At 44.2% G+C, this 24,026-nt stretch overlaps 1 protein-coding gene across 4 annotated transcripts in view; it reads left to right on the forward strand.

Moving 5' to 3' along the window:
* Positions 1-209: 209 nt before the first annotated feature.
* LOC107221588 overlaps positions 210-24,026 on the forward strand; it is a 33,448-nt gene continuing 9,631 nt past the window's right edge. For 2 of the 4 annotated variants that reach the window (XM_015660634.2, XM_046736354.1), the window contains exons 1-11: positions 210-1,337; positions 4,763-5,052; positions 5,507-5,684; positions 5,877-6,141; positions 6,781-7,046; positions 9,227-10,824; positions 11,475-12,579; positions 16,872-17,010; positions 20,916-21,046; positions 22,842-23,252; positions 23,710-23,812. In XM_015660634.2, the coding sequence (XP_015516120.2) occupies positions 5,539-5,684; positions 5,877-6,141; positions 6,781-7,046; positions 9,227-10,824; positions 11,475-12,579; positions 16,872-17,010; positions 20,916-21,046; positions 22,842-23,252; positions 23,710-23,812 (4,164 nt within the window). In that variant the 5' untranslated portion in view covers positions 210-1,337; positions 4,763-5,052; positions 5,507-5,538. The other 2 variants (XM_046736355.1, XM_046736356.1) reach the window with 2 other exon arrangements.

Here is a 24,026-nt window from a genome sequence, read left to right on the forward strand (position 1 = left end):
AACGGAAGAAGCAAAAAGGGTCCGTGTATTTTTCCTGGCCGTAGACACCGTCGCGTCGCGTAGCGTAGACGGAAGACGCGCGGTTCTCTCGTGCAGTGGTCCAGCAGCCGGTGAGGCTGCGCGGAAAAATCGATACGGAGAAACCAAGACTGTACGGCCCAAGCCGCGGCTGCGGGTCGCGGGTGAAACAGTCACCATCGAACCGGCGCCCGAAGCACACCGCGTTTCACGTCCCCGTTCGGCCCAGAGGCGGGCATTTCGAATTTCGGCTACGCGCGCAATTCTTTATTATCATATTTTCCCGTCACCCCAAACCAGCGATGCGCTAAGCGGACGTTGACCACGCGTGAATGTCTTTGGAAAAGGGAAACAACACAATCGATCTCGGCTCTGGATTCGGTAGTTAGTATGACGTATTTGATGCCCTATGACAGGCCTTGTGCGCATTTTGAACGGTGCCGGAAGCTGGTAATAATCCATTGAGCGGACTGTTTTCCGAGGATCGTACTCGAGAGCGTATTTTTTCTGCTACTCCTGAAAGTTTGCGCAACGCGCTGCAAATGTGACTGCGCGTTTGACTGCGTGCAGGCGCTCTGCGCCTGTGTATATGCGACTTTGCATACACAACTGTGCGCACGGTGTACAGTGGGTAATTTAATGGAACGTGCCGGATAATAGTAGAGTCGTCGAGTCGAGGAGACGGAATTGCCCAAGTGCGCGGTGGTGCCGACAACGGCGAAGAGGAGATCAGAATTTGGTCTGGCGAATTATGCTGATCCACGGATAATCGCGTAGCCGTTGGTTGCGACTCACACATACGGAATTTTATTTTCTTTAAACCGCGTGTCCAACCGTCTTGCAGTCGCGATATGAATTATTCATCGAACCTACGACACATTTTCAGATCTTAGTTCATCGCGTGTACATCGTGCCGCGCAGAAGTAAATTTTTCATCTCGTCAACAGGCCCTATAGAGTGCAGCTAATTTTAATTATAGTGGTTTACATCGTCACAAATGCAGTGCAATAAATGAATACGAGATCGAGGAATCAGTTGTTAGATGAGAAATGGTTGGACAGTGAATTGAAATTTGAAAAGTTTTAAGCATGAATAATGAATATGTTTGATCGAATTATTTCGACGAATTTGTGGGACGCGGAGTACAATGAAAACGATTTTAGAGTGTAAAAAAAAGGGAATGATAGAAAATAGAAGATAAATTTCTTGAACAAATTCCTGTCATCACTCTGCCCAAATGTAGGGTCGTTAAAGTGATGAACGTGGTCAGGTTTCCAGGACCGATGGAAGTGTGGGAGAAGCAGAATCAGACCACTGAGGTAAGATATCTGTGCATTTCCTTCTCGCTGTCTGCTTTTCTCTCACCTCTCTCTTTCTCTCTCACTCTCAGTTTTCTTTTGCGCTTTCCATTGAACCTTGCAAACCCACCTGAAATTTCATTCGATTGCCACTTGGTGCTTGGTTTAATTTCGCTTCTCTTATTCTTTTTTTGTCCCGTTTTTGTCGTCTGTGACTCTCAGTCCGGAAAATTGTCACGTATGGTATAAGAAAATAAATTATCCCTTTGGTGTGAGACGGTAACAAGAGAAAGAGGAGCAGGGACAGGAAACGAGAAGGGAGGAAAAAAAGATTTTTCAACGTATTCATGTACCTTTAATCGGTCTCACGCCCGCTTGAACCCTTCCCTGATTTTTAATACGGCCCGGGGGCTACGCCGTTTAACGAGATTTGTCGTGCTACTCGGCTCTACACAAGCATATACTCTCTAACTGTACGCAGATGTAATATGTACACTGGTACTTATGCTCTTTCTATAGACGCACGTATATACGCACGTATACACAAAACTGCGAGCAAAATTCCCTAACAAATCCATAACCCTCACGCTGCTTCGACGCGCTAACTTTTACTTCCATGCTGTTTTTTTCGCCAGTGTTTTTCATTTCCCTTCGTGTTTGCGTTCCATCGAACCGCAGGAACAACACAGTTACAAGATTATGTTTTCACCTGTACATATATGCGATGGGTATGAAGTATTGAGAACGAAGAAGTAATAAATAAGAAAGAAAAACTGAAAGAAAAAAGAAAACACGAGGAAGTCTTAGCAAGAGGAAGACTGGATACCCGGCAGTTGTTGACGGAAGTTGGAGAGGAACGAGAGAAGATATATGTATACCTCCTCCGGGTAAACGTAAATCCTACGGATATTTAAATACGTGGTCTTCGCTTCGCGCGGTTTTTCCTCTTTTATACCCGGTTTAGGAAAAAACGTATACTTAATCTTGGATGTACGCCTAAGTTTAGGGAATTAGTCGAGTACGGGGGACGGCGGGAAGTAGGCCGCTCTTAATCCGACGTGTTTTATGTACCTAGGTGCGAGAGAGCACTTGAGCACTGTGGCGACGCTAAAGGAAATGAATGAAAGGAAGTTTGAGGGAACCTTCGAACGTCCATAAATGCGATCCACGGAGGCCGCATTGCGGAGTATATCAAACGATCTGCGTACAAGGCTGGAAAAAAATTTAGCTTTCCCTTTTTTGCAATTATATCAAATCCAGCGCTTTTCAGCCAATGAAAAATTGCACAAGTCGCGTAACATAACACCTTTCGACATTAATTGGCGCATTTCTAAAGTAGCAAAACGTAGAAAAATTTGGGAGCGAGAAAATACAACATTTGACGTACGCTTCAAAATGGCGTTAACATTATCGACATGGCCGCCGTTTACTCGCTTCAATTTTTATTTTTGCTCTCAAATCATTTCCAGGGTTAAAAAATCGCTGGGTCACATTTCGATCAAAACTTGACGTTGGCAGGAATGGCTCGTCATGATCGCGTCATCGATCAAAGTCTGAGAGCCATTAGGATTGAGGTTGCAAAATTCACTGATTACTTAACGAGTGGGAAAGATTGGTGCTTGGTCAGACTTGGCACTCACAATGAACATGCCTCTGCATAACTTGCAAGTTTTCGAAATATAATTAATCCCTCCTATCGTTTATATTAAAATTGCAGAGCAATCTGCCATTTCATATCAAGAATAATGGGAAAAAATTTGTTTTCGAACATAGGCCGTTGAATTTTACAACTTTTCAAGTCAGCCTAAGTGGGCAGCTCTAGTTACCGCTAAGAAACATCACCGGTGTAACAATCCGCAAAGGGTCCAGTTAAGACTGAGAAAGGTACTCGGCGCCCCAGCTGCCACTCGAATCACTTACATTTAAAGCACTGTCGAGTTCTGCAGGGTGAGAGGAGCTTTGTGAACGCGGTGAATACAGAGCTTTTTAAATTGACCTTTCCATTGTGAAAGGTACTCGACAGTACTTCTGGTCATCTCACGAGGTTCGCGGAGCGTTATCATTACCATTATCATTATTATCACCCCACCACCACGTCGACGGGAGCAGACGCGTATCGAAATATCAGAATTCGCCGGACGGGGACACGAGCTCCGCTGCCTTCAGGTGGATATGGATATTGCACGGTTACACACAGCGCTCTTTGTCTGCGCAGAACGCAACGCGTTGTGATCTAACCCTGTCGAGAAGCCGGGTCGCGGAGATCGGGTCATGAATTATTATCGGCTATACAGAGTGCTCACTGTTCACCAATGGAGCTGGGGGAAGAAGCCGATGAATGCAGGGTGAACAAAAATAGAAGATAAAAATTACAAAGAGGTAACGCTGCGGGGAAGGGGGAGTAAAGAATAAAGAAAAATTTGAATGGAATGACGAAGCGGGGGAGGGAGGGAGAAAGGGGTGGTTGTACACCGACGGCGCTGAATGCAAAAATGTCCTCAAAGGTGGAACTCGGGGGAGAGAAAAAAGGCATGAAACTTGGGGTGACCTCCGAGGGCCTCCGGCGAAACCGCACGATGCAAAAGACCCTGCGGGAAGGGTAATCGAGCGCCAAACACCATTCGTCATCTTAGCATGGTCAACGAGGCTACAGCAGCCAGGGACGGACACCTAGCTCCTTCACTTCCGGGGTCTTGGATATTATATGTCGGTCTATACGTCGGGTGGTTTATCGGCTACTCCCCGTACATCGTAACTAGAACCCTTCTACCTTGGCTACCCTAATATCCTCCCACATGTTGAAAGGGAGGTCAACAGGCATTTCACGCTTGAATACCTGTTTGTACTTTTGAACCCTTGACATCGAAGAACCAGTTCTCTTTTCGTTCTCCATCAATTTGATCAGTGAGTCGAATTTCATTAATTCAGATAAATTTGATACTGTTTGTAATGACACAGCCGAGGTTCAAAATCGAATGGCGGTTGACTCCATCCATCATTAAATATCTCATACCTCCGAATGACGGTGAATCCAACACCGGGTTGTATTGTTTTTACGATTGTAACCGAGTAGAGGAGCGGATGAGCAGCAAAAAAAAATGTGTTTCGGCAACTGGGACAGGCAAGTAATGGATGTATTTCCGTCTAGCGGGTTATCGAAAGTCGATAAGTTCCACTTTGACTGTATTCTTAGCCCTGGTACTACGGGGAGTTCAGTATCAAACTAGGTTCGATATTTCAGGCATTGGAAAGGTTCGCGTCTGGCGTATTTGCAGGTCACCTGAATGTATGAGCAGCGATGACCTTTCGTTAAACTCGTTGGAAGAAAAAGCCAATCGTCAATTACCAGATTTCTGTGCACTGAAAATTGACCATCGTCGATTCAACCACTCACTGAACCTGCAAAAAAATAATGTTAACTTCGAACCCACATCATCTTATTTCAGTGTATCGCACATGGCTCGATGCACCAGATCGTCCAGGTCTTGAACGTTACTTTTAAAATGGCACAGAGATGGTGGAGCTGTCGGGGTAACGTGGCGAACTGCCAGTGTGGCACGGTGATAAAGTATTTGGTCAGGTGCCGTCTCTACCCCTGCAGCACTAAAACCGTACCCTCCATCATTGACCACTTGCTCGCTTCTGGGTCGTTGTTGCCATCACAGATACCGGAATTCACGGAATCTACACGCGCCTCGATGCGAGCGGCAGCTTATAATACTTCAAACTCCACCGGGTACGTATAACTATACACATATTTATAGTTTTTCATCACTATTTTCGTACCGCGTATCAAAGCAAGCTATCACTCCTCGTCACAGTTATCACTTTCCGGACTTTTAGAATGCGGTGGTCCACCGTGGTTGGGCTCGAATTTACCGTTGTTTGGTGTTAACGGAGAGAGAACAATAATGAGAAAGCTTCCGTCGTTACCGAAAAACGTTGGTTTCTACACCAAAGGCGGTTGGATACTGTCAAATTCGAGCAATAGACTACTAAAAATACGAATTTCCGTACGCACAAAGGGAATCCCATTACAATAAAAAAATACCGGTCCTCGATTATTTTAACATTTTTGAAGATCATTTTTGTACAGACTTGATCTGGAACTGGTTTTTCAATGTTGTGACTGACTCCAAAAGGCTTGGAACTGATGTTCCGAGTTTCATAAGATCCCCTGGGTTTTCCAGAAAGCGGTACCGATCGGATATCGTCGATCTTGATGAGTAAAATGAATCGTCGAGAAGACCCGGCCCTGCGTCAGCATCGGAGTCGCCTGATGCAGCTGGTCGAGGTGACGAACATCAGACCAGGCCGCGGGAACGGAAAGCGTCGCGGTCAGCGAGGTGTCCAGGGTTCGAGTCCCAGGTTGGCTAATCATTGTGTCTATCTCGAGTACTTGATCATAGCTTACTGCCGCGATCGGAGAACAGCTTAGAGATCGGTAAGGACAAGCGTTGGAGAGCGATCAGTGCCGGAGAGAGGAGTAAAAGCGAGAAGTTGGCCGGCAGGAAGTTGCGGAGATCAGTCGCCCGTAACCGGATCTATCCACCTTTTCAGCAATGGCGGCGGAGGAGGCAGAGTCACGCTGCAGGACATCGTCAGGAGCGATCCAGGCTACACGTCAAACATAGAGCACCTGGTTTTCCCCGAGCGGAAGAACAGCAACCCGAATTTGGTCCCGGGCGGCTCTCCACCCTCCAAGCCAAAGGGGGGCCAATCTTCTTCGGGCATGTCACGACTGGCGGAGGTTTTTGTACGTCATTACGCCCGTGGGTCCTCGCAGGACTCGAATCTGACCACTCGCAAGAACCACGTGAACCACGTAAGTCTCAAAAGAGCCAGACACCTCTTTTCGGGATTATATTTACGAACAGCGTTATTTGCATCGAAGACTGTGAACGTGAATGAAACGACATCCATTCCTTAAGGTAAAAAACCTCAATTTCAAGGTGAATACGTACCCTAAACTTTTTTCTTATGCAAATTTAGCATTATCCATGAATTGGGTGTTCAAATTCACCTTCAAGTTGAAGGTTCGTCAGTAAGAGATTCTATGCAATACAAATGAATCTCAACCAATTCGAATAGCTCAAACTAAGATATCAACGATTAGAGAAAAGGTTTTCAGATTTATTCAGGTTTGGATCGACATGGATAAGTTATATGACACGAAGAACTGGGCTTTCAGTGAATTGTTTCGGTTCAATTTCGACAACACAAAAGTACAGACAACATAGTTGTTCCAGGCTTTAGTTTTGACATATTGAGTCAATGCATTGCGAAAAATGTGGTGAAACATCTCCTTTGAAATGAAATAAGGCCCTGTCAAGGTAATGCATTTTTTGCTACCAAATATGAAAGACAACTTGACATTTTCATTTCCAATTTTCTCCCATCCTGACTTCTGACGTCGATGGTGAGTCCAATTCATCCTTAATATTCCCGATATTCCCGGTTCCAGAGTTCATCCCTCGATGACGCCGGGAACGCTGGAAGCGCCAGGCAGCCTCCGACCTCCGGCACCTCAAATCCACCTCGAGGACCCAACGGGGACCGGCGGTGGCTTCAGAACCAGGCGGCTCAGCCGGCTTGGCAGCTATCTTCGGATCTCGAGGGCGTGGGTCGGGGGGAGAGTGGTGGGCCTGCTAAGGCCTCTCGGCGTCTCAGTCCCTCCGTGGACCCCGCCGAACACTCGGCTCCAGCAACCGCACCGCGTTCCTCGGACAGGTAAACGTGACCGATCAAGATTCGCATCATTTTTGTTTCTGTTGAAAAAAACGGTTTTTTTTCTCGGGGTTCAATCTCGAGTGCAGTGATTCCGTGTGAAAGGAAATTCGATGAAATTATCGGCGAGGAATGCTTTGTGCTGGATAATGTTATTGTGAAAGAAATGGGCCGTGCATCATTCCGGCCCCGGAATCATGGATTGATGCTTGCAGCCTACTGCTTGTCAGTTTTATAGCCCTTCTGTTTCTGGAATATTTAAAAAATGTCATCGAGGAGGTAAATTATCTATTTTACCATCATCTTCAGGGTGTTGATTCAAACATTCTCTTCTCCATCCCAATAAATTTCTTCCCAATTCGAATCCAAGGTGTTTCCGTCAAACTTGCATAAGGCTGTAAAATTCCTGAAAAACATTATTATTTATTTCACTGCTTCGTACCGATTTTTCTCTTGGATCATCGATCAGATCGGATGACCGAAGCGTCGCGTCAGTTGCGTGGCCGCCTTAAGCGCAGGAATGAAGGCGGACGCCTTCGGCCAGGCCACAACTATATTTGGAGTTGGTTAGCCGTGTCGTCGATCCCCACCTATGACGACCTTGCCAGGGTCTTCGGCTCTGAAATTTTTGATACCCCAATTATTCGTGAAATAATTATCCCCACCGATGTCGGTGGGATATCAATGCTTCTAAGGATACAACGCTTGTGCAGTGGTCGTTGAAACCTTTTTGTTGTATTTATTAATGTCAAGATCCTTCGGAGAGATAGTGTAACAGATATTTTAATCCATTCTATTTTCCTTATCCGGATTTCTGCAAGCCACACGCCGCCGCTTCGAGGGTACCGGTGTTGTAATTAACCTTACGGAATACAGAATCATTGCCAGTCAAGTTGCCATTGGCAGTTTCTGGAGAAGTTCATGTATTTTATTTAAAAGTTGTTTTTCTTTTTTCGAAATCATTTCTATGAATAATTGAGGTTCGAACTTCAGAAATTACAATTATATCGGTTTTTAACTGTTGTTTTGAAGTGAAGAATAACTGTAACCGTTTATCACTTCATTATGCTCGGCACTGAATAAATTTGAAAAGTAATAGCTTTCATCGGGGTATTTCTTCCGTATTAAAGCAATTTAGTGCTACTTCCCCCCCTTTTAGATGCGTGATCAGTTAAATGTCAGGATCATAGCGAGACGCCGTAATCCAGTCGGAGTAAAAGGTTCCCGGCGAACGTCGCCACGCGGTTATGAGCGTTACGCCTTATTGTTAGAACAACTGCTTTTACTTCCAGTTCTCTGATCTCGATCATAATATATCTATAGGTGCATGTATATATCAGATAACTCATGGGCTGTGGGAGGCAACAACGCATCGGCTACGCTGACTTTGACCTAATAATACCTAAGTATTTTGAAAAAAAAAAAAAAAAACGATTGACATACCTAAGCTGTAATACAAGATAAGCGTATAGGTGTCTTATCTACCTCGTTATGTGCAATCAATAATTTGTTGCGATATGTACGTATTTCGACGCAGCGGATTCGATGTAGTGAAATCAAACCAACGTTAAGCTATATAATTAATCGATGCACGAAATATTTAGAAAGTCGGGAAATAGATGAAATTGGATGCACATAAAATCTTTTCTAGTTCCAAGTGCGGAAATTCCTGAATTACGTCGGAAATTCAAACACTTAACGTAAGGAGCTTCTTTTCCCTCAAGATTGCAAACCACTTTTGATATGAAATCGCTTCACTTCGTTTCAAATCAACCAATTGGGAATTAATTAAAAACATTTTCAATATCATTAAAGCCGCTTGAAATTACTTGAAAATCATTTGCAACTCCCTGAAATTATTCTGAAACCTTTTGAAATCATTTTGAAACTCAATTAAATTAGGTATTAGAAATAGCTTGGAATCATTTTGAAATCGCTTGGAACCGTTTGAAATATCTTTGAAATCGTTCAAAGTCGTTTGTCGCTTGATTTGTAAATGAATAGCCCCTCAATAAGTGCAAGAAATTATTTTTCTTCTAAAGAGTAACTTTTTGAATTCCATACGAAATGACGCAAAATCGTTAACGAAATTCTTACGTACAGCACCCCACGAAGCTTTCAAAGCCGATTCATCTCACGAGTTATTTGACGCATAGAATACTCTGCGACACTTAAAATTCCAGGGGTCCAAACATATCAGTACTGCACCTGCGGGGCAGCCCGGATCCCCGGGAATCCACGCCGACAACGACGTCGACGTACAGCAGTCCAGTGACGGGGGGTGGTAAAGGGCCGGGGGGCGTGAGGCCCCCCAGCAAGGGGACCTCAGGGGCCCGGGGCTTGTACGCACGAGGCGCAGTATCGTCGTCGCTGAAGGGGGGGCGTGGCGCTCCGGAAACGAGCGTCGTCGCGGGAGGCGGCGGAAACGGGGGTCGTCGACGCGAGGACAGCTTCCTTTCGGGCAGTGGCGGGACGTCCGGCGAACTTTTCGCGAGCGGAAATTGCAGCCGAGAGTTGTCGCCTGTTCGTTGGTGCGACCGCGAGGTCGACGGCGTGTACCTCGGACGGTCGGGTTGGGTGCAAGTGCAGCAGCGGTCGCTGGACGAGAACCGTAAGACCAGTTACGAGACGGCGGTTCCGGGGACTGGAACGCTGCCGCTCCCGCGACGAGCGACGGTCAAGCTAGCGGATTACCACTGCAGCAACAGCGAGCCCGGGAACTGTCCGGACCTCTTCGCCTCCCCGCGACCAGACTTCCTGGCACTTCAGGGTCCTGGGTACGAGTCTCCGGGTCCCACGACGCCGCCGCACCAGATCCCCGAGTCCTTCTCGCCGCCCTCGATAACCCCGATAATATCCCCGCCTCCGGCCTTCCAGGACGCGGCGACGAAGCGGTCATCGAGGTCGCGGCACGCCTTTGGGAAGCCACCGTTCCTTCCCCGCTCAAACGCCATCGTTGACAGCGACGTAATCAGCCCCCCGCCGACGCCCTCACCGCCGGCTTCGCCGACGCGGTCGAACGCGGCTCGAGTCCACCAGCAGCATCGCCTGGCCTCCGCCAAGTCGCTGGAGGATCAGAGCGGCTCGCGGAGGTCGCAGTTCGTTCAGCGGTACAAGGACTCGTCGTCGTCTTCCTCGTCGTCCTTGGGCTTTCGGAGCTTGGACAGCTGTGTTAACCGCGGCGTCGCCATGCCCAGGCTCGCCGAGAACACCGACTCCTCCATCGAGGGATACGAGGACGGAGACGAGGACGATAATCCCAGCTCCTCCATCAACCTCAGCGCCGTTTCACCTGCCTCAGCGACCCTCAATTCTTCGCCCGACTCCCTAAGGACAAACGGCGAGAGGGTTTCGCCGCCCGGAAGGACAGCCGCACGCGGTTCGCAGTACCACTGCGGCCGGCAGGTTCCCCGCCGTTCGCCAAGTTCCACGGAATCCGCGAAGCAGCTCACCTTCGGATCGCCCTCTTCGTCCTCATCCAGCAGCGCCGACAGGCAGGGCAGGTCTCCGACTCCCAATCCTTTCCGAAAGGGCAACAACGCCGCGACGAGGCGACTCAACGCTTCTTCCTCGCCCGACTCGCTTCAGACCCGCGTTAGGCGTTCGAGAAGCTTACAGTTACCGGAAAGGAGATCGCCAGGCTCTGCCATTTCACCGCCAACTCCTCATCCTGCCCGGGATCACTTTAGGGAGGCCAATGAAGCTCACAGGTTTCTTGTCAAGATCGCTAATGCTGATCATCGGTCTCAGGATCGCTCTAAACGCCATGTTCTGCCCAGTCGTGAGTAACTCTTTTCAAACTTAGAACGTAATGGTTATTATTGAGTTCTTCAATTTTGTTTAGCGAGTTGTCGTACTGGATGGAATATCATGATATTAAGGTAGTACGATAACTTGGTGAGCCTTCGATAGTGTCTACAGATATATTAATTATACGATAAACAGTTTTCGACTAACTTATTCGCATGCAAATATTCTTTATCAAATACCAATAATCAGTTGATGGTGATAGTGTTTTTCATACTTGACGTGGCCATCTTCAATAATTGTGATCTGCAAGTCAGCTCCAAAAATTGCCTCTTGAATCGGTAGTATTCACGATTATCCCAAATTGTCAGAATACAACTGTACGTAGAATATATCATTTTACGCAAAAATGCAGCAATTTATAAGGGTATTGAATTATACTTCCCAAGAGTTTTTTTACCAATAACTTAACCACGAAGCTCATTGACAAGATACAATCAGCCTAGTTGAACAAAACTACAATCCCTCACGCATTTTGTCACACAGTTTGTTGAATCACAGATAGGTACAATGAATAGTACCTGCAGATTTTTTCCTTCAAAGTAACAGCGTCGATTATTAGTATCAAATGATCAAAATCGACTCCTACTAAACAACTCTTTCACTTTTGGCAATATTTAACAGGAAAGGCCCAATCGACGGACAGTGCACTGAACGACGAACTTCTCCGGGAGGCTGAAGTGGTTACCGAATTTCTGTACGGCACGCGAAGCAGACCAATGACCAGAAGCGTGATGTCAAACCGACAGTACGGTGATCGACGGGACGAGAGTGATCAAAGACGCGGAGGAGGAACGAGCGGCTCCTACGAGGTGTACTTCGTACCCTCGAGTTCGAAGCAGCAACAGCAGCAAACGTCAAAGCCGGTGAAGCACAACCAGCGACCGCGAACGTTGCAGCGAGGAGGCAGTGGCCAGATATCTGGTGAAATATCACCGGAAGATCATCATCACCCGGAAGTGTGCCGGGTGAGTCCGGAAACCCAGCAGCAGCAGTCGTCCTCAAGGTGCAACAGCAGCACCTGCAACTTCTGGCCGTACTGTTCGCAGCGCGATTCTTCCCAGCTCTACTCACCCGGACAAACTGTCGGCTCCTTCCCCGGCAGCATGAAAATGTCCCAGAGCTATCCGGCCTCTCGGAGCCGGCTGGCCGTCGACCCCAGCGGCAGGAACAGCGCCTCCTCATCGCCCGGGTCACTTGAGCAGATGGATGAGCGCGAGGTGCAGACCAAGAAGAGGTCCAGTCGCCGAGAGATCAGGGACGAAGTCCAGCCGAAGCTTCTGGACCGCGAAAGGACGCCGAAGAGCCTTTTGGTCAAGGCCGCCAGGCGCTCACCGGCGCTACAGGCCGCCTCCGGCAACGGCTCATCGGAGTGCAGAGAGTTTGTTGTCCACAAGAACGCGGAGCCTACTCTTCAGAGTAAACCGTCTCCGCCCGGTACCTCGTCCACTTCCTCGTCCAGCAGCGATATCTGGGTGACCACTTCCGACAGAACCGTCACCAAAAGCCCCAGGAACGCGAAAAGCTCGGGAGCCTCCACACCCATGGAGGACGCCATGATTGGCTCCTTTGTTACTCTTCCTGAACACTCGGGTGACAATGTTATAACCAGACCCGGAAGTGCGCCTGCCCAACGCGAAGACTCGAACCCCGGTAAATCGCCTCTTGATCAACATCAGCGATCCCTCTCGCTGCCCAAGTCCTTCCTCGCCCACAACGTCGCCGAAAGGTGAGCATACTTTTATCTAGTATTTTAAAACGGGCTTCTTCTGTTGCTTCCCTGCGTCGTCAGTTACCATCTCGAATTGGTTATGCTCCTTATTTCTCAGTCTTCGATTTTTTTGTCCAAACTCGCACCAGTATATGTTCGATTCACTTACTATCTTTCAAGATTAAGAAATAAAAACTGAACCATGTACAGACATGAAGCAAATTCGCATCTTTGAACAATCGTTCATGATCATTAGGGTTGTGCAATAAATGTAGAGAAAATAATTGGTGTGTTCATTGACAGTTTTATTTCTTGTACTGGATAAACGCTGTCAGTATTTCTACAATTCTACATTATCATAACGCTATGCAATAACATTACGAGTCGAAAATGGGTCAGTACGAAACGTTATAGCGAGAAGAGCCGCAAAAATTGCTGTTGAAAGTTTGATGCAATGCAAGCGCTGGACTTTGAACCCCAGACGTTGTGAAACGATTCAGTAACCGGCAAACTTTTCTCTCTATGTATTCATTTCCTGGCAAATGATGAGAAATGACGTAATGCGGGCAGGGATGGAGTCCGTTGGACTTCAATTTACTCAGTCCACGTTGAATCAGCTGCCACGTCTTCAACGTGCGACGTTGTTTAAACGGTTTTAATTCTTTTTATGCACGTACAAGAATATAAGGAAAGACAAACAATCTTATACCCGCCTACGCGTATAAATCGCACATGACACGTTCGCACACAAACCATCAACGCAATTTACTTTTAGCAGAGCTCATTGACCTAGCGTTAAAATAACTGATGTATAGGGTACCTTCGTCTGCGATCGATCACGGAATTAAAATCCGCAGATCATTTGAAAAACATAGAAATCGATGTGTAAATACGCCTTACAGTGAGTTGATGAGGTACAGGTATGCTGTAACAAGATGGCGATTTTAAAATTAACCAAAATAGACTACTGCAGAACAATTTGTGTGGTTAATTTAGTAGCTCAGCATTAGATAGCGTTAGATTGACATCAGGTATTGCTAAGCTGACATCAGAGGGTGTTAGATTCGACATTAAGTTACAGCCAATAGAAGTCCAGAGCACATTTTCTGTACAGTATACAATGTTGGCGTGGACATATTTTGCAATGATTGGTACGAGTACAGGTATACATATCATGGGTGTTCATTGAAGAGTAAATTTAATCGGAAAAAATATTTGATCAAGGTATATCAATACACTCCCGAGAGAAATGCAGTGCACACTCGATACAAGCAATTTCTTTTCGACCATTTCATCCCTCCCGTATGGATCTGTTATCGAAATCGGCTCGGACCTCGCCGAGCGGAGGTATTCGCCTGTAAGGTACAGGTGTTGGTATACCTATACAGGTGAAATACCTCCACCCCCACCTCCTCGAGCTGTTCACAGTGACTAGTGAGTGGGTGAGTGTCCCACGTGACCTGGCCGAGAGCGGTCACGTGACTAGCGTTCTATGACGCGCGTGCTAATTCCTGCAACAACATTCGCGGCTGTGTGCGTGCGGGAAAGAGAGACCAAGACGCCGACGACGTCAGTCAGGAATCCGCGTAGTTTGCCAATTTCTCGCCTAACGAACGGCCAGGGCGACGCGACCAGGTTTTCATCGAGCCGCGCGATTCGCACGCGAATTTTTAAACCGCCAGCCTCCATCGGTCGACGCTCGCTCACCTTCCGCCTTCGACGGGAGGGCCGAAGATCGATACCCTGGAGGAAGAAGTGCAGGCCAGTTCTTTTTCGCCCACGTTGCCACACGACTCAACTCTCAGGTAATTTAATTCACGACAGTCCCACGCGATCGAATGCGAACCGCGAATTCGAGCCGATACTGTTACGTCAGTCGCGGAATTGCGACGTGATTTATCGTTTCTACTTCGACCAGAGAACAGGAGGCGAACACCGATATCGTCGTACCTGACGCGTCGCGGCCGATCCTGAAGCATTCGCGACACGTGACTGCGGATTGACAGTGGGGAAGTTCATAATGCGATGACTGTAACGAGAAGAAATATTTCATTTGTCGTGGTTACTGCAACAGTACTAGTAAAATGGCTTCAAACATTTCTCGAATTGGAAGAAAGTTTTGTACAATTAGTTAGTATCCCGCGGGAATTGGGTATGGTTAACATGGCAATCAATGAAAATATTTATAAAGACTGTACTGTAGTACAACCACACAACTCGTAAAAATTTATCTTGATACGGATTTTCGATTGGTCGAAACTCCAAATGGTCAAGCGTCCACGTATCCTCCATTTTTTTAAACTAATAAAATTTATGATTTCATTGCTTGGACCAAATTTCTTGCAATTAATTCGAATCGTTTGGATCGATCAGCCTTACGTATAAATCTCTTGAACAAAGATTAGATGTTAATCAGTTTTGGTATCAGCAATTAGTCATTACAATTTGATTAATGAGCTTTCGAAAGCTCGTTTACGAGTAACCCGAATCATCAACTTGTTCCAAAGCAGTTTAAGAAGAGCTCCTCATCGATGTATTAACGAACTTGTACACAGTGTATATCGAAAGTTTCGTAACTCGTCAACGAACCTTCGAAAACTTTTTGTAATCCTTACAACGATTTTATACCAAAACTTATCCGCAATAGTTATAAACGAGATCAAATTCTTGATGCGTAATTTTTAGAGGAAACGGCGTTGCTAAATTCTCATTCGGAGAATCATGAACCGCAATTCGTCCAGCGTGCAAAAAATAGTTGCTCTGTACACCAGAAATAAGAAATTATAAATTTACGCGAAAGCTCAGCGTTTGCAAAATAAAATCAGCCACAAAAGATGCAGAAAAAAAGTGTAAACTATTCGTTTGATTTTCGTGAACTAAATCGTTGAGCGCGGATTTCGGCATGTGCGCAGATCCTCTGCACATCATATTCGCAGGTTCCGCAGATAAGGGTGCGAAGGTTGACGATCGACGGAGGCGAAAGTACCAAGGGACATTGTGCCGTGCATATATGCCATAAGAAAAGCGTACCGGTACCGTTATTACACTGTGTAACGTTTCTCGCCTTGCCCTGCAGCACCAACCGCCTTCGCATTATACCTGTAATAACCGTCTGCAGGTATTAGGTGGCATAAGAGACAGAACTGGTTCTCCAGGTCCGTGTGCGTTTCTCCCATACTGCACCACGCGCCATTACTGTACACAGCTCGGCACTCCTTTTGCCTGCGGAGACGGAAAGGGCCACACGAATATCGAATGTCATCCGGGACGTGGGCCGATCGCCGATCGGACGATCTCGCTTCCCCGCTTCTCTAATCGCGCGTTGGCTATGGGGGTCAAGATTAAGTAGAGTAGTAAATTAGAAGAGAGAAGATTTGAGGGAGATTTGTTGGCCAGAAATCAATACTTTTTTCAAATTTTAATACATCGGTACATGGTCGTACTTTGTGTATTGATCGAATTACTAGATTTCTAAGCTGCATAAATCTGCATGAGCGTAAAAAAAAAAAGACAAACAATATTCGAATATTAAAAAAACCCTTCGATATCGATTCTTCATTCTTAATTGCTACGAAACTTTTAAAAATTCAATAGCATCGTTTCATTTCTGATCTATACAATGGCTCATTTTGTTCAAAAGACTATTTCCGACTAGTTCCCTGCAACCATTTTTTTCGTCACACTGGAATCGTTGAATAATTAATGTTATAATATTGTAACAATGTTGGCTAGGATCAATAAATGGTAATATTGAATTGCCTACTGGATAAAAGCACACTTTTTTAATTCAATTTGTAGGTAGTAGTCAATTGAATAAAATAAGCCATCGTATCTACTAAATTTTGAACATTTACGAAGCAATTTCTAACGAATCATCGATATCAAAGATTTTCTTTCATAATCCCAGTATTTTCTATTTTCCTATTTTTACACAGAGCTTCGTAACTCACGTTTGTGATAATGTGATGCACACTCAACGTACATACGACCATCTCGCAATAAAATGAATAAAAAGTACCGATTTTTGTCCATGTACAATCGCTTCAACACTGGAAAATTTAATTAAGAGCGGGAAGTAAACTAGAGTAGGACAAGAAAAAATTGAAAGCCTAAAGAGATAGATCGGTAAATTGATGCTGTTTTCCGCCATAAAGTAAGTCAAAGGGATGAAAGTAAACGATGTGAAAAAACTTGTCTTAATTTTGGAAACCTCGAACAAAGCTCGGTATAAAAAACGAGGAGAATAGTCCGAATGTTAATTCCTATTGCTTTATTTTTATCGGAGTCCAAACATGATTTCGTTTTTCCAGCACCTGCAACAGCAGCAGCAACGCAGGTTCGACACCCTGGCATCGATCAGGTCTTGACTCTCAGCGTTCATCGCCGAGTCCAAACCGGAGTTTCATCGCAGGGCCGGAAATTCCGGCGCCTCACACAGCGCCAGTTTCAGTGAGTATAATCTTCCGCAATTCACGGCTGCAGTTAGAGTTTAGCGATAAGTTTTTCCCCGATTCCCCGATTCCTTCGCACGATTAACTAAACTGCTCCGATCGGTCGAGTCTAATCCCTTGATTCAGTCCGGCAGGTGGGTTTGTATTATACGTATATCTCCGCTTTCACCCACGTCCGCACGATCCCGTCAAATCGTGTTACTGCCACGCTCTTGGGCTCGCCTAATTTTCGCCGTATAATCGAATTAGAACCAAACTTCGAGCGTACGATGACGAGGGCGATGGCTTAAGCCCCAGACAATTACCCTCGCTCGGTGTGGGTACCTTAACGCGTAAACCGTCCGTGGAAAAATCATCATACACTATACATAGTATTACGGTTCGAAACCAAAGTTTGGATGTTCGGATGTTCAGAAAGTGACGTCATCCAAAATTTTTTTTCTCTTCACGTCGTCAATCTATATAAACGAAAATCAGCCAGCCGAATTCCTCAGTCCGGAAACAACCGCGTAGTAGAGCGGACGTATGAAAATCGCGCTCCGCAGATTTCGAGTACCGGGTTCTCTACCTACTGATCGTGCGTTCCGGGTTCGCTTCCTGGTGCAACTCGACTTCCAGGACAAGCGCTCCGTAGTTTCTGGGCTCCAGGTCTGCTTCCTGATGAAACTCGACTTCCAGAGCAAGCGCTTCGTAGTTCTGGCTGTCCAGGTCCTTGACCTGGTAACTTTTGACTTTCAGGACTAATTTTCAAGTTTACAAGTTTGATTATTGAAAACGTCATGTTTTGCACTATTAAACCAATATACGTGCTTCAGATAACATTTTGAATCCGAAAAAAAACCGAACGACCAGGATCAAGAAATTGCAATTGGTGCGTGGTTGGCATTGTGCACATAGGAATACACGACAATAACGTCGTTCGATTAGAGCTAAAATTGCTGTGCGTCATGTTTAAAATCTTTTAGCACTTAACTGATTGTTCTGCGGTATTTTTTGACGAAATTTATTGTCATAAAATCACAATACGTTATACTTGCATGCATGTGTAAACGTGATTTGTAGCATTATGCAGAAAAAATCTTACGGGCAGATTCGAGTTGCGTCACATGCACAAAGACAGTGTACATTCTGTATATTGTGAAGCAAATACCAAAGTTTTTTGGAGAGTCATCGTGCCCCAGTCTCCCCTAGAACTATGTCATCTGGTAAAACACTGACAACGAGTAAGCGAGCGCACGAGCACAAAAACCAAGTACACTAGGCATCCGACCTCGAGTGAGCTTTAGCAAGCACAGGTTTTAAAGCTAGTTTATTCTTAATTCTTAAGGTGGTTGATGGTGAACGTGAAGTAAACAATATTCTTGAATCGATTTTGAGCAACTTCGGATAACACAAGCTGAGCTATTAACAATTTGAAAAATTTTGAACGTTTCGAGTGATTGAACATTGCTTTTCTTGATTCGATTCTAATGTTCGTGGGCTCATTTTAACCACCATCAAAATTTCCAGATATCGGTTGAAACTTTTTTACAAATTGTGATGTTCACGGTGGATAAAAATTGATTTATGAAATAACGGTGCAACAGATATCGTTCGAATGTTCATCGAAAATTCCATGTTCGTAGTGTAACGACAGTAAATTGTAAAATTTGTCGAATTATATTTTTGACACAATTTAGGAAAATCTAAAAGTGAGCAAAATGAGCTCAAAAACACCAGAGTTCAATCTTTTTCAGCGTGCTAAGTATAAAAGCTTTTCTCAAATTGTTTATGTCACAAGTATTCCTAAGTCGCTCAAATTCGTTTCTACTACCATAGTGTAATATGATGAATGACGTATTGTTCCTGATCACAATCATTAGTGCAAATAAAATTTCCGGATACTTTTCGAAGGGTTTTTTATCTCTTTTACTAACTTTCGATATAGGCAGTCAATAGATTTAACCTTACACACTTCTTTCAATGAAACGTGGCTTGATTTCTTTAGCCTAATTTTGGAATGTAGAAAATCGACTATAAAAAAGCAAAATGTAAGAAGGTTCGGTAAAAGCACTAATAATACCTATCAAATTGTTAAAATTCTGTTACACGATAATTATTGACTTTGTATTTTGATACAATTTGTACAATTCAAACTGTCTTGACTTTCTGTGCTTTTCACCTTTCTACATTTTAACTTTATGGATTTTGATATTCCATGAAATGGATTTTCGATTCTTGAGAGATTTGCTATTGTGACCCGTTCTATTTACCGATAATAATTCCGAATTTTTTCTCAACCCCGTTTTCGAGCAAATTCCGGATCCCGCAGATCTCCATTGAATTCGGGGTTAACAAGAATTTAACTCAAGTGATCGTCAACAAAGCAGAAGCGCGGCTTGCCAGCGACATCAAGATAAGATAACATCCCCCCCTCGCGTGACAACGATACACAAGGATCGAGAGTGCGCCTGTGAGCGAAGGGATTGAAATTTATCTCCATTGTCTAATCGATAGGTGAAGGATCCGCCGGAATTTGCAAAGTTTCGAGTGAACCGTAACAAATTTTCCTGCTACAAATACCTACCGAGAGACTCCCAAACACAGCAAGCGATAGTTTCTACGGTATAATTACTTTTATCGCTTATTCATTATGCACGCCGCCGCTGCGGAATTTGTGTTGGTGGGAAATTTGTTATCGGGAACACGTGCGGCAGAAATTTTCGTCGGTGTCTTTATTAGCCGGTTAATATTGAATCTGATAGAGAGGAGAATTGGCAGACGTCTCTCTTCTCTCTGGATACATGCGGGATAACACCGAGTCCTCCTGTGTTCGTTTGCATTATGAATTAGCTCCAGGCCCGCCGAGATGACGCCTGCTAGACAGGAAATTAAATTTAAATGCTACTCCTACTCGGGTATTCAATTTCCTGATCCATTATTCTTCAACCCTGGTATGCCCTGCATGTTGTCCCGACACCTCCGGAGACTCGAAATAACACGTTTCATCGATCAGCCCCTTTTCCCAATCGCCCATACTTACAAATGTCGTCAATTTTTTAGAAATCTAGTATAAGAGAGAGAACATAATTACAACTTAAAACTTTTTCAATTCGACGAACCTTTAACTGTCAGTAACGTTTTATCAATCTAGTTATTTATTTCTGTCTATTTTGAAGGATTGCATTCAGTAAGTTTTTATATACCTACGTTTCTTAAAATCACATCGAAAATAAGTGTTCTTTCGAAGGCTCTTTGCCGTCTTCTCTGCAGGTAGCAGAGAAGAAAAAAGTTTGCCACGAGATTTGATTTATGATTAGTCATCAAAATTACGCCACTTATATTTGTAATTAATAATATTCAGATAGATTTTCAAATGAGAAAAATTGTAAGAAGAATTTTAATATTGAATTCGAAGATGTTTATTATATTACTGTTTTTTTATGCATATAATCATTTTCGCAAGCGATTCGCATACTTTGGTAGTTAATCATCGCCTCGCAAATGGGATGCCAATTCTTGCTCCCGTCGCAACATCAATTTTTCACATGATTTGAACAGATACCTACGAACTTATTCATGAACAAAATCGATTGAAACAGACTATAGGGTAATACTTTGTTCGCGACACTTTACTGACAATAAAAATTTCATTTCTGCATAAAAAGTTTAGAATTTCACATTGCCGTGTCTGCTTGAAATTCGTTGATAAAAAAAGAAAAAGAAGGGAAAATGGACTTTCCTGCTTTCGACTTACTGTCCATATTCAACTTGCAAATAACCTTCGCATCTGTAATCGGCTTTACTTGCGGCCTTTTCCTCCGAAAAAGTTTTGAGTACTACAGTAAAAGTTCGGCTAAAATTTACGTAGGTTCTATCCATCTTACTCCAACTGTCTTTAAGCATCTTTCAACTTCTTTTCAGCCTCTGCACGAACAGCAGCCAGGTGGTCACGGGCTGAAGGATCGGAGGCGGGCCCCGACCTTAAATAAGGCCCAACGACGTGCCAAGGCATCTAGCACCCCGGCTTTACTCGACAGAGATCTACAGGACGGGTGAGTTAATTTACTACGAGGGATAATTGCTGTGTTGTAAATTACAGCGAGATCAGGTTGTCACCGTAGTTAGAGAGACAGAAACGTTTCGAGAGGTTAAAAATATGGTAAAAATTTTCCTCGAACTTCTTCACTTAAGGTCAACATCATAGTCGATTGAAAATTATATTCTGTCTAATTAAAATAGTAATTACTAAAAGTAAGAATTTTAGGTTGGTCATACCAATAGATTATAATAGAAGAGCTGTACAAATATGCGTGATCCGTATTCATCTTTCATTGAAATAGACTCATTTCGGGAAAATTGAAAAATGCAAATGTGATAATGCATTTTGCGGAAATATTCTATATATTTGATATATTTATATATTATATTATATTTATAAACGGTTCTTCGGAAAAGAAAAATTCAATTCCGTCGGATCGTGTGTAAGTTTTTGTTTTCTGCATGTTATTCATTCTTTGTTGAGATGAATTTTTCCACCGTAAAGAATTCCGGTTCCGTTTTTGAGTTCCAAATTTCTGTAAATCTTCTCAAGTATCAAAGTTGCGAAAAATTCGAAAGTTCTACCCGAACATCTAAACAACACAAGAAAAATAAGGAAATGAAAATTGAAAATAAAAATTTCAAAGTGCTAGGGCCCTACTGTATGCGAGACTAGACCGACTGCCGAATCCCAAACCGTGACCCTGGAACTCTATATACCTGAAGTATAGTGACCCTTGAAAATCTGTTCTCGGAAGTGGGGCTTCCTCCTCAGTTCTCGATGTGTGTTGGTTTTCCTGCGACACACAGGCAACCGAAACAGCAGGTTTTGTCAGTCGAGTTCGGATTCCAAAGCCGCTACAAGCGTTTCGTTCGTGCTCAAATTGTGGTCATCGAATTTTCTCTTTCGTCTTCACTCGCGGTTTGCATTTTTTCCTTAATTGGTCACGATTCAATTTGCAGAAAAAAAAGACTTGTGAGTATACAAGCGAGTGTTTTTTGTGTCAAAAACAGTGAATTCCTGCAGCTGTGGATACTACGTGATAAGCATATAAAAGACACTGTTCAAGTTTCTCGGACATCTCTAGGAATTTTTCGTTATCACATATGTACGGTTCGCGTATGGCCGTGCGGTCATTGATAACACCGTTGGTGGCTATTAAACCAACGACAAAGGCGGTTCGGCTTTCAAACAATTTCAGAAATCACGCCGTTTATGGTTCTTCACAGCTGCGGCTCCTGGCCAGAAATCGTATAATATACGAAAGTATAATCTGCCGCAGTTAAATAGAATACAGGTCAATTATTACACAATGATTACATTCGGTATATGTTATCTTTCGTGTCTTTTTTTTCTTCCTTGAGCAGTTATCCATACTTGAAGATTTTTTCACTATCAGCAATAATACAAAAGTGAACTAAAAGTATTTTGATTTCTTATATATTTTCCCGAAAATACCGACAGTCGTCGGAGAACCAAAAGAGAAGTGGAATTCGATTATAATATAAGTATATTCATGCCGTGAGTTTTTCGTGAAAATCCCCATCCAGGCGGCCAAAACTACCTTTTTGAATATTTATAAGCAGTAAGAAGTGCAGCTTTGGTTGTGTTTCACAGAAAAATCCCACTGTATAATTGTTGTTTAATTGGGTTAGTGTGATTTATATTTTTTGTGTACTATAGAACGATCTTGTGCGACTGAAATAGCAAAATACAGACTATGAAATTGACGATCGAAAATCGTCGACAGCAAAATAACAACACGCAGCTGTTTCCGTGGTAAAGAAAAAGAACGTCTCGGATTTCAGGCCTCAGTGGTCGGCCGAAGAGGGGGACGCAGGTGTGGTGCAAAGCTCGACCGAGCATCCGATAGTGGAGGCGACGATACCTCTGGTGACCCACGTCCGGCTCCAGGATACGGGAACCCCCGGGAATACGGGGCCGATTTTGGCTGGCGGCTCTCAGACTCAGCAACAGCGACACGCTGCCCAGAACCAGGAGAGCGTCCTCAAGAAATTCCGGAAGAGCTTTTCTCTCAGATTCCATAAGAAGGGCAGCAAGGAGAGCTCCGAAGGGGGCGACGGTCTCTCGGAAGAGTTGAACGCTCTCCCCCTAGACGAGGATGATGACAGGGAACCACCCCCGCCTCCCGCCCCCCAACAGCAGACCCAGATAACGATGCAGCACAAGGAAGATCCGATGAATGACCAGAAGTTCCGGTAAGTGAGCACTGATGTTGACTGTGTTTTTTAAATAGGAACACTTTCTTTTACGTATACGCGTGATTTTTTACCGACAATCAGGCATCATTTTTAATCTGTTGGGTTTTAGTCCCATTGTTCACGATTGGCTGACTACTCACTCATTTCTCTAATCGTTGATCATGCGACAAATCGCGATCGATAAAATTTGTACTAAAATATGTACCACGAATTGTATAGGTACAGGCGAATTTACCCGACGTTGAAATTGTTAATTCCGTATGTCACACATTTTTTACAATTATCAATATATCTAGAAATTTATCAACTCACAGAGAGAGGAAGTAAAGAGCAAATATTCGTTTATTTGCGCATGGATAAATTTCTCTGAAAACATGTTGAAATATTTTCGCAATACTGAGTTAAGTAACCTGCTTCGACATTCTGACAGAACCGGTTTTCCTGTTTCCCTAAGGTTTGGTCCCCTGGTATGGAGGACGAGCAAGGAACGAAAGAAAAGCAGCAAAGCCGCGCGAAACGCGAAGTGCAATAGCGGTGACAGTGGCATACAAATCGAGGTAAGAATTAAAGTTGCAATCACTAAAATGTGTAGAAATAAAAAAACCGGGTTGAAAAAAGGAAAAGAATCTTGACTTGATTCATTTTTCTCAATAATATGTAATGAAATAACCGAGGGTAGGTGCAATCAACCGTGAGAGTTTTCTGTGAAACTCACCGTGGCACGCCAACAGATTGGCAACCAAAGAAACATTTCGCATCGCTGTATGTTCA

This window comes from Neodiprion lecontei, chromosome 4 (genome assembly GCF_021901455.1).
Source record: "Neodiprion lecontei isolate iyNeoLeco1 chromosome 4, iyNeoLeco1.1, whole genome shotgun sequence".
NCBI classification, from domain to species: Eukaryota; Metazoa; Arthropoda; class Insecta; order Hymenoptera; family Diprionidae; genus Neodiprion; species Neodiprion lecontei.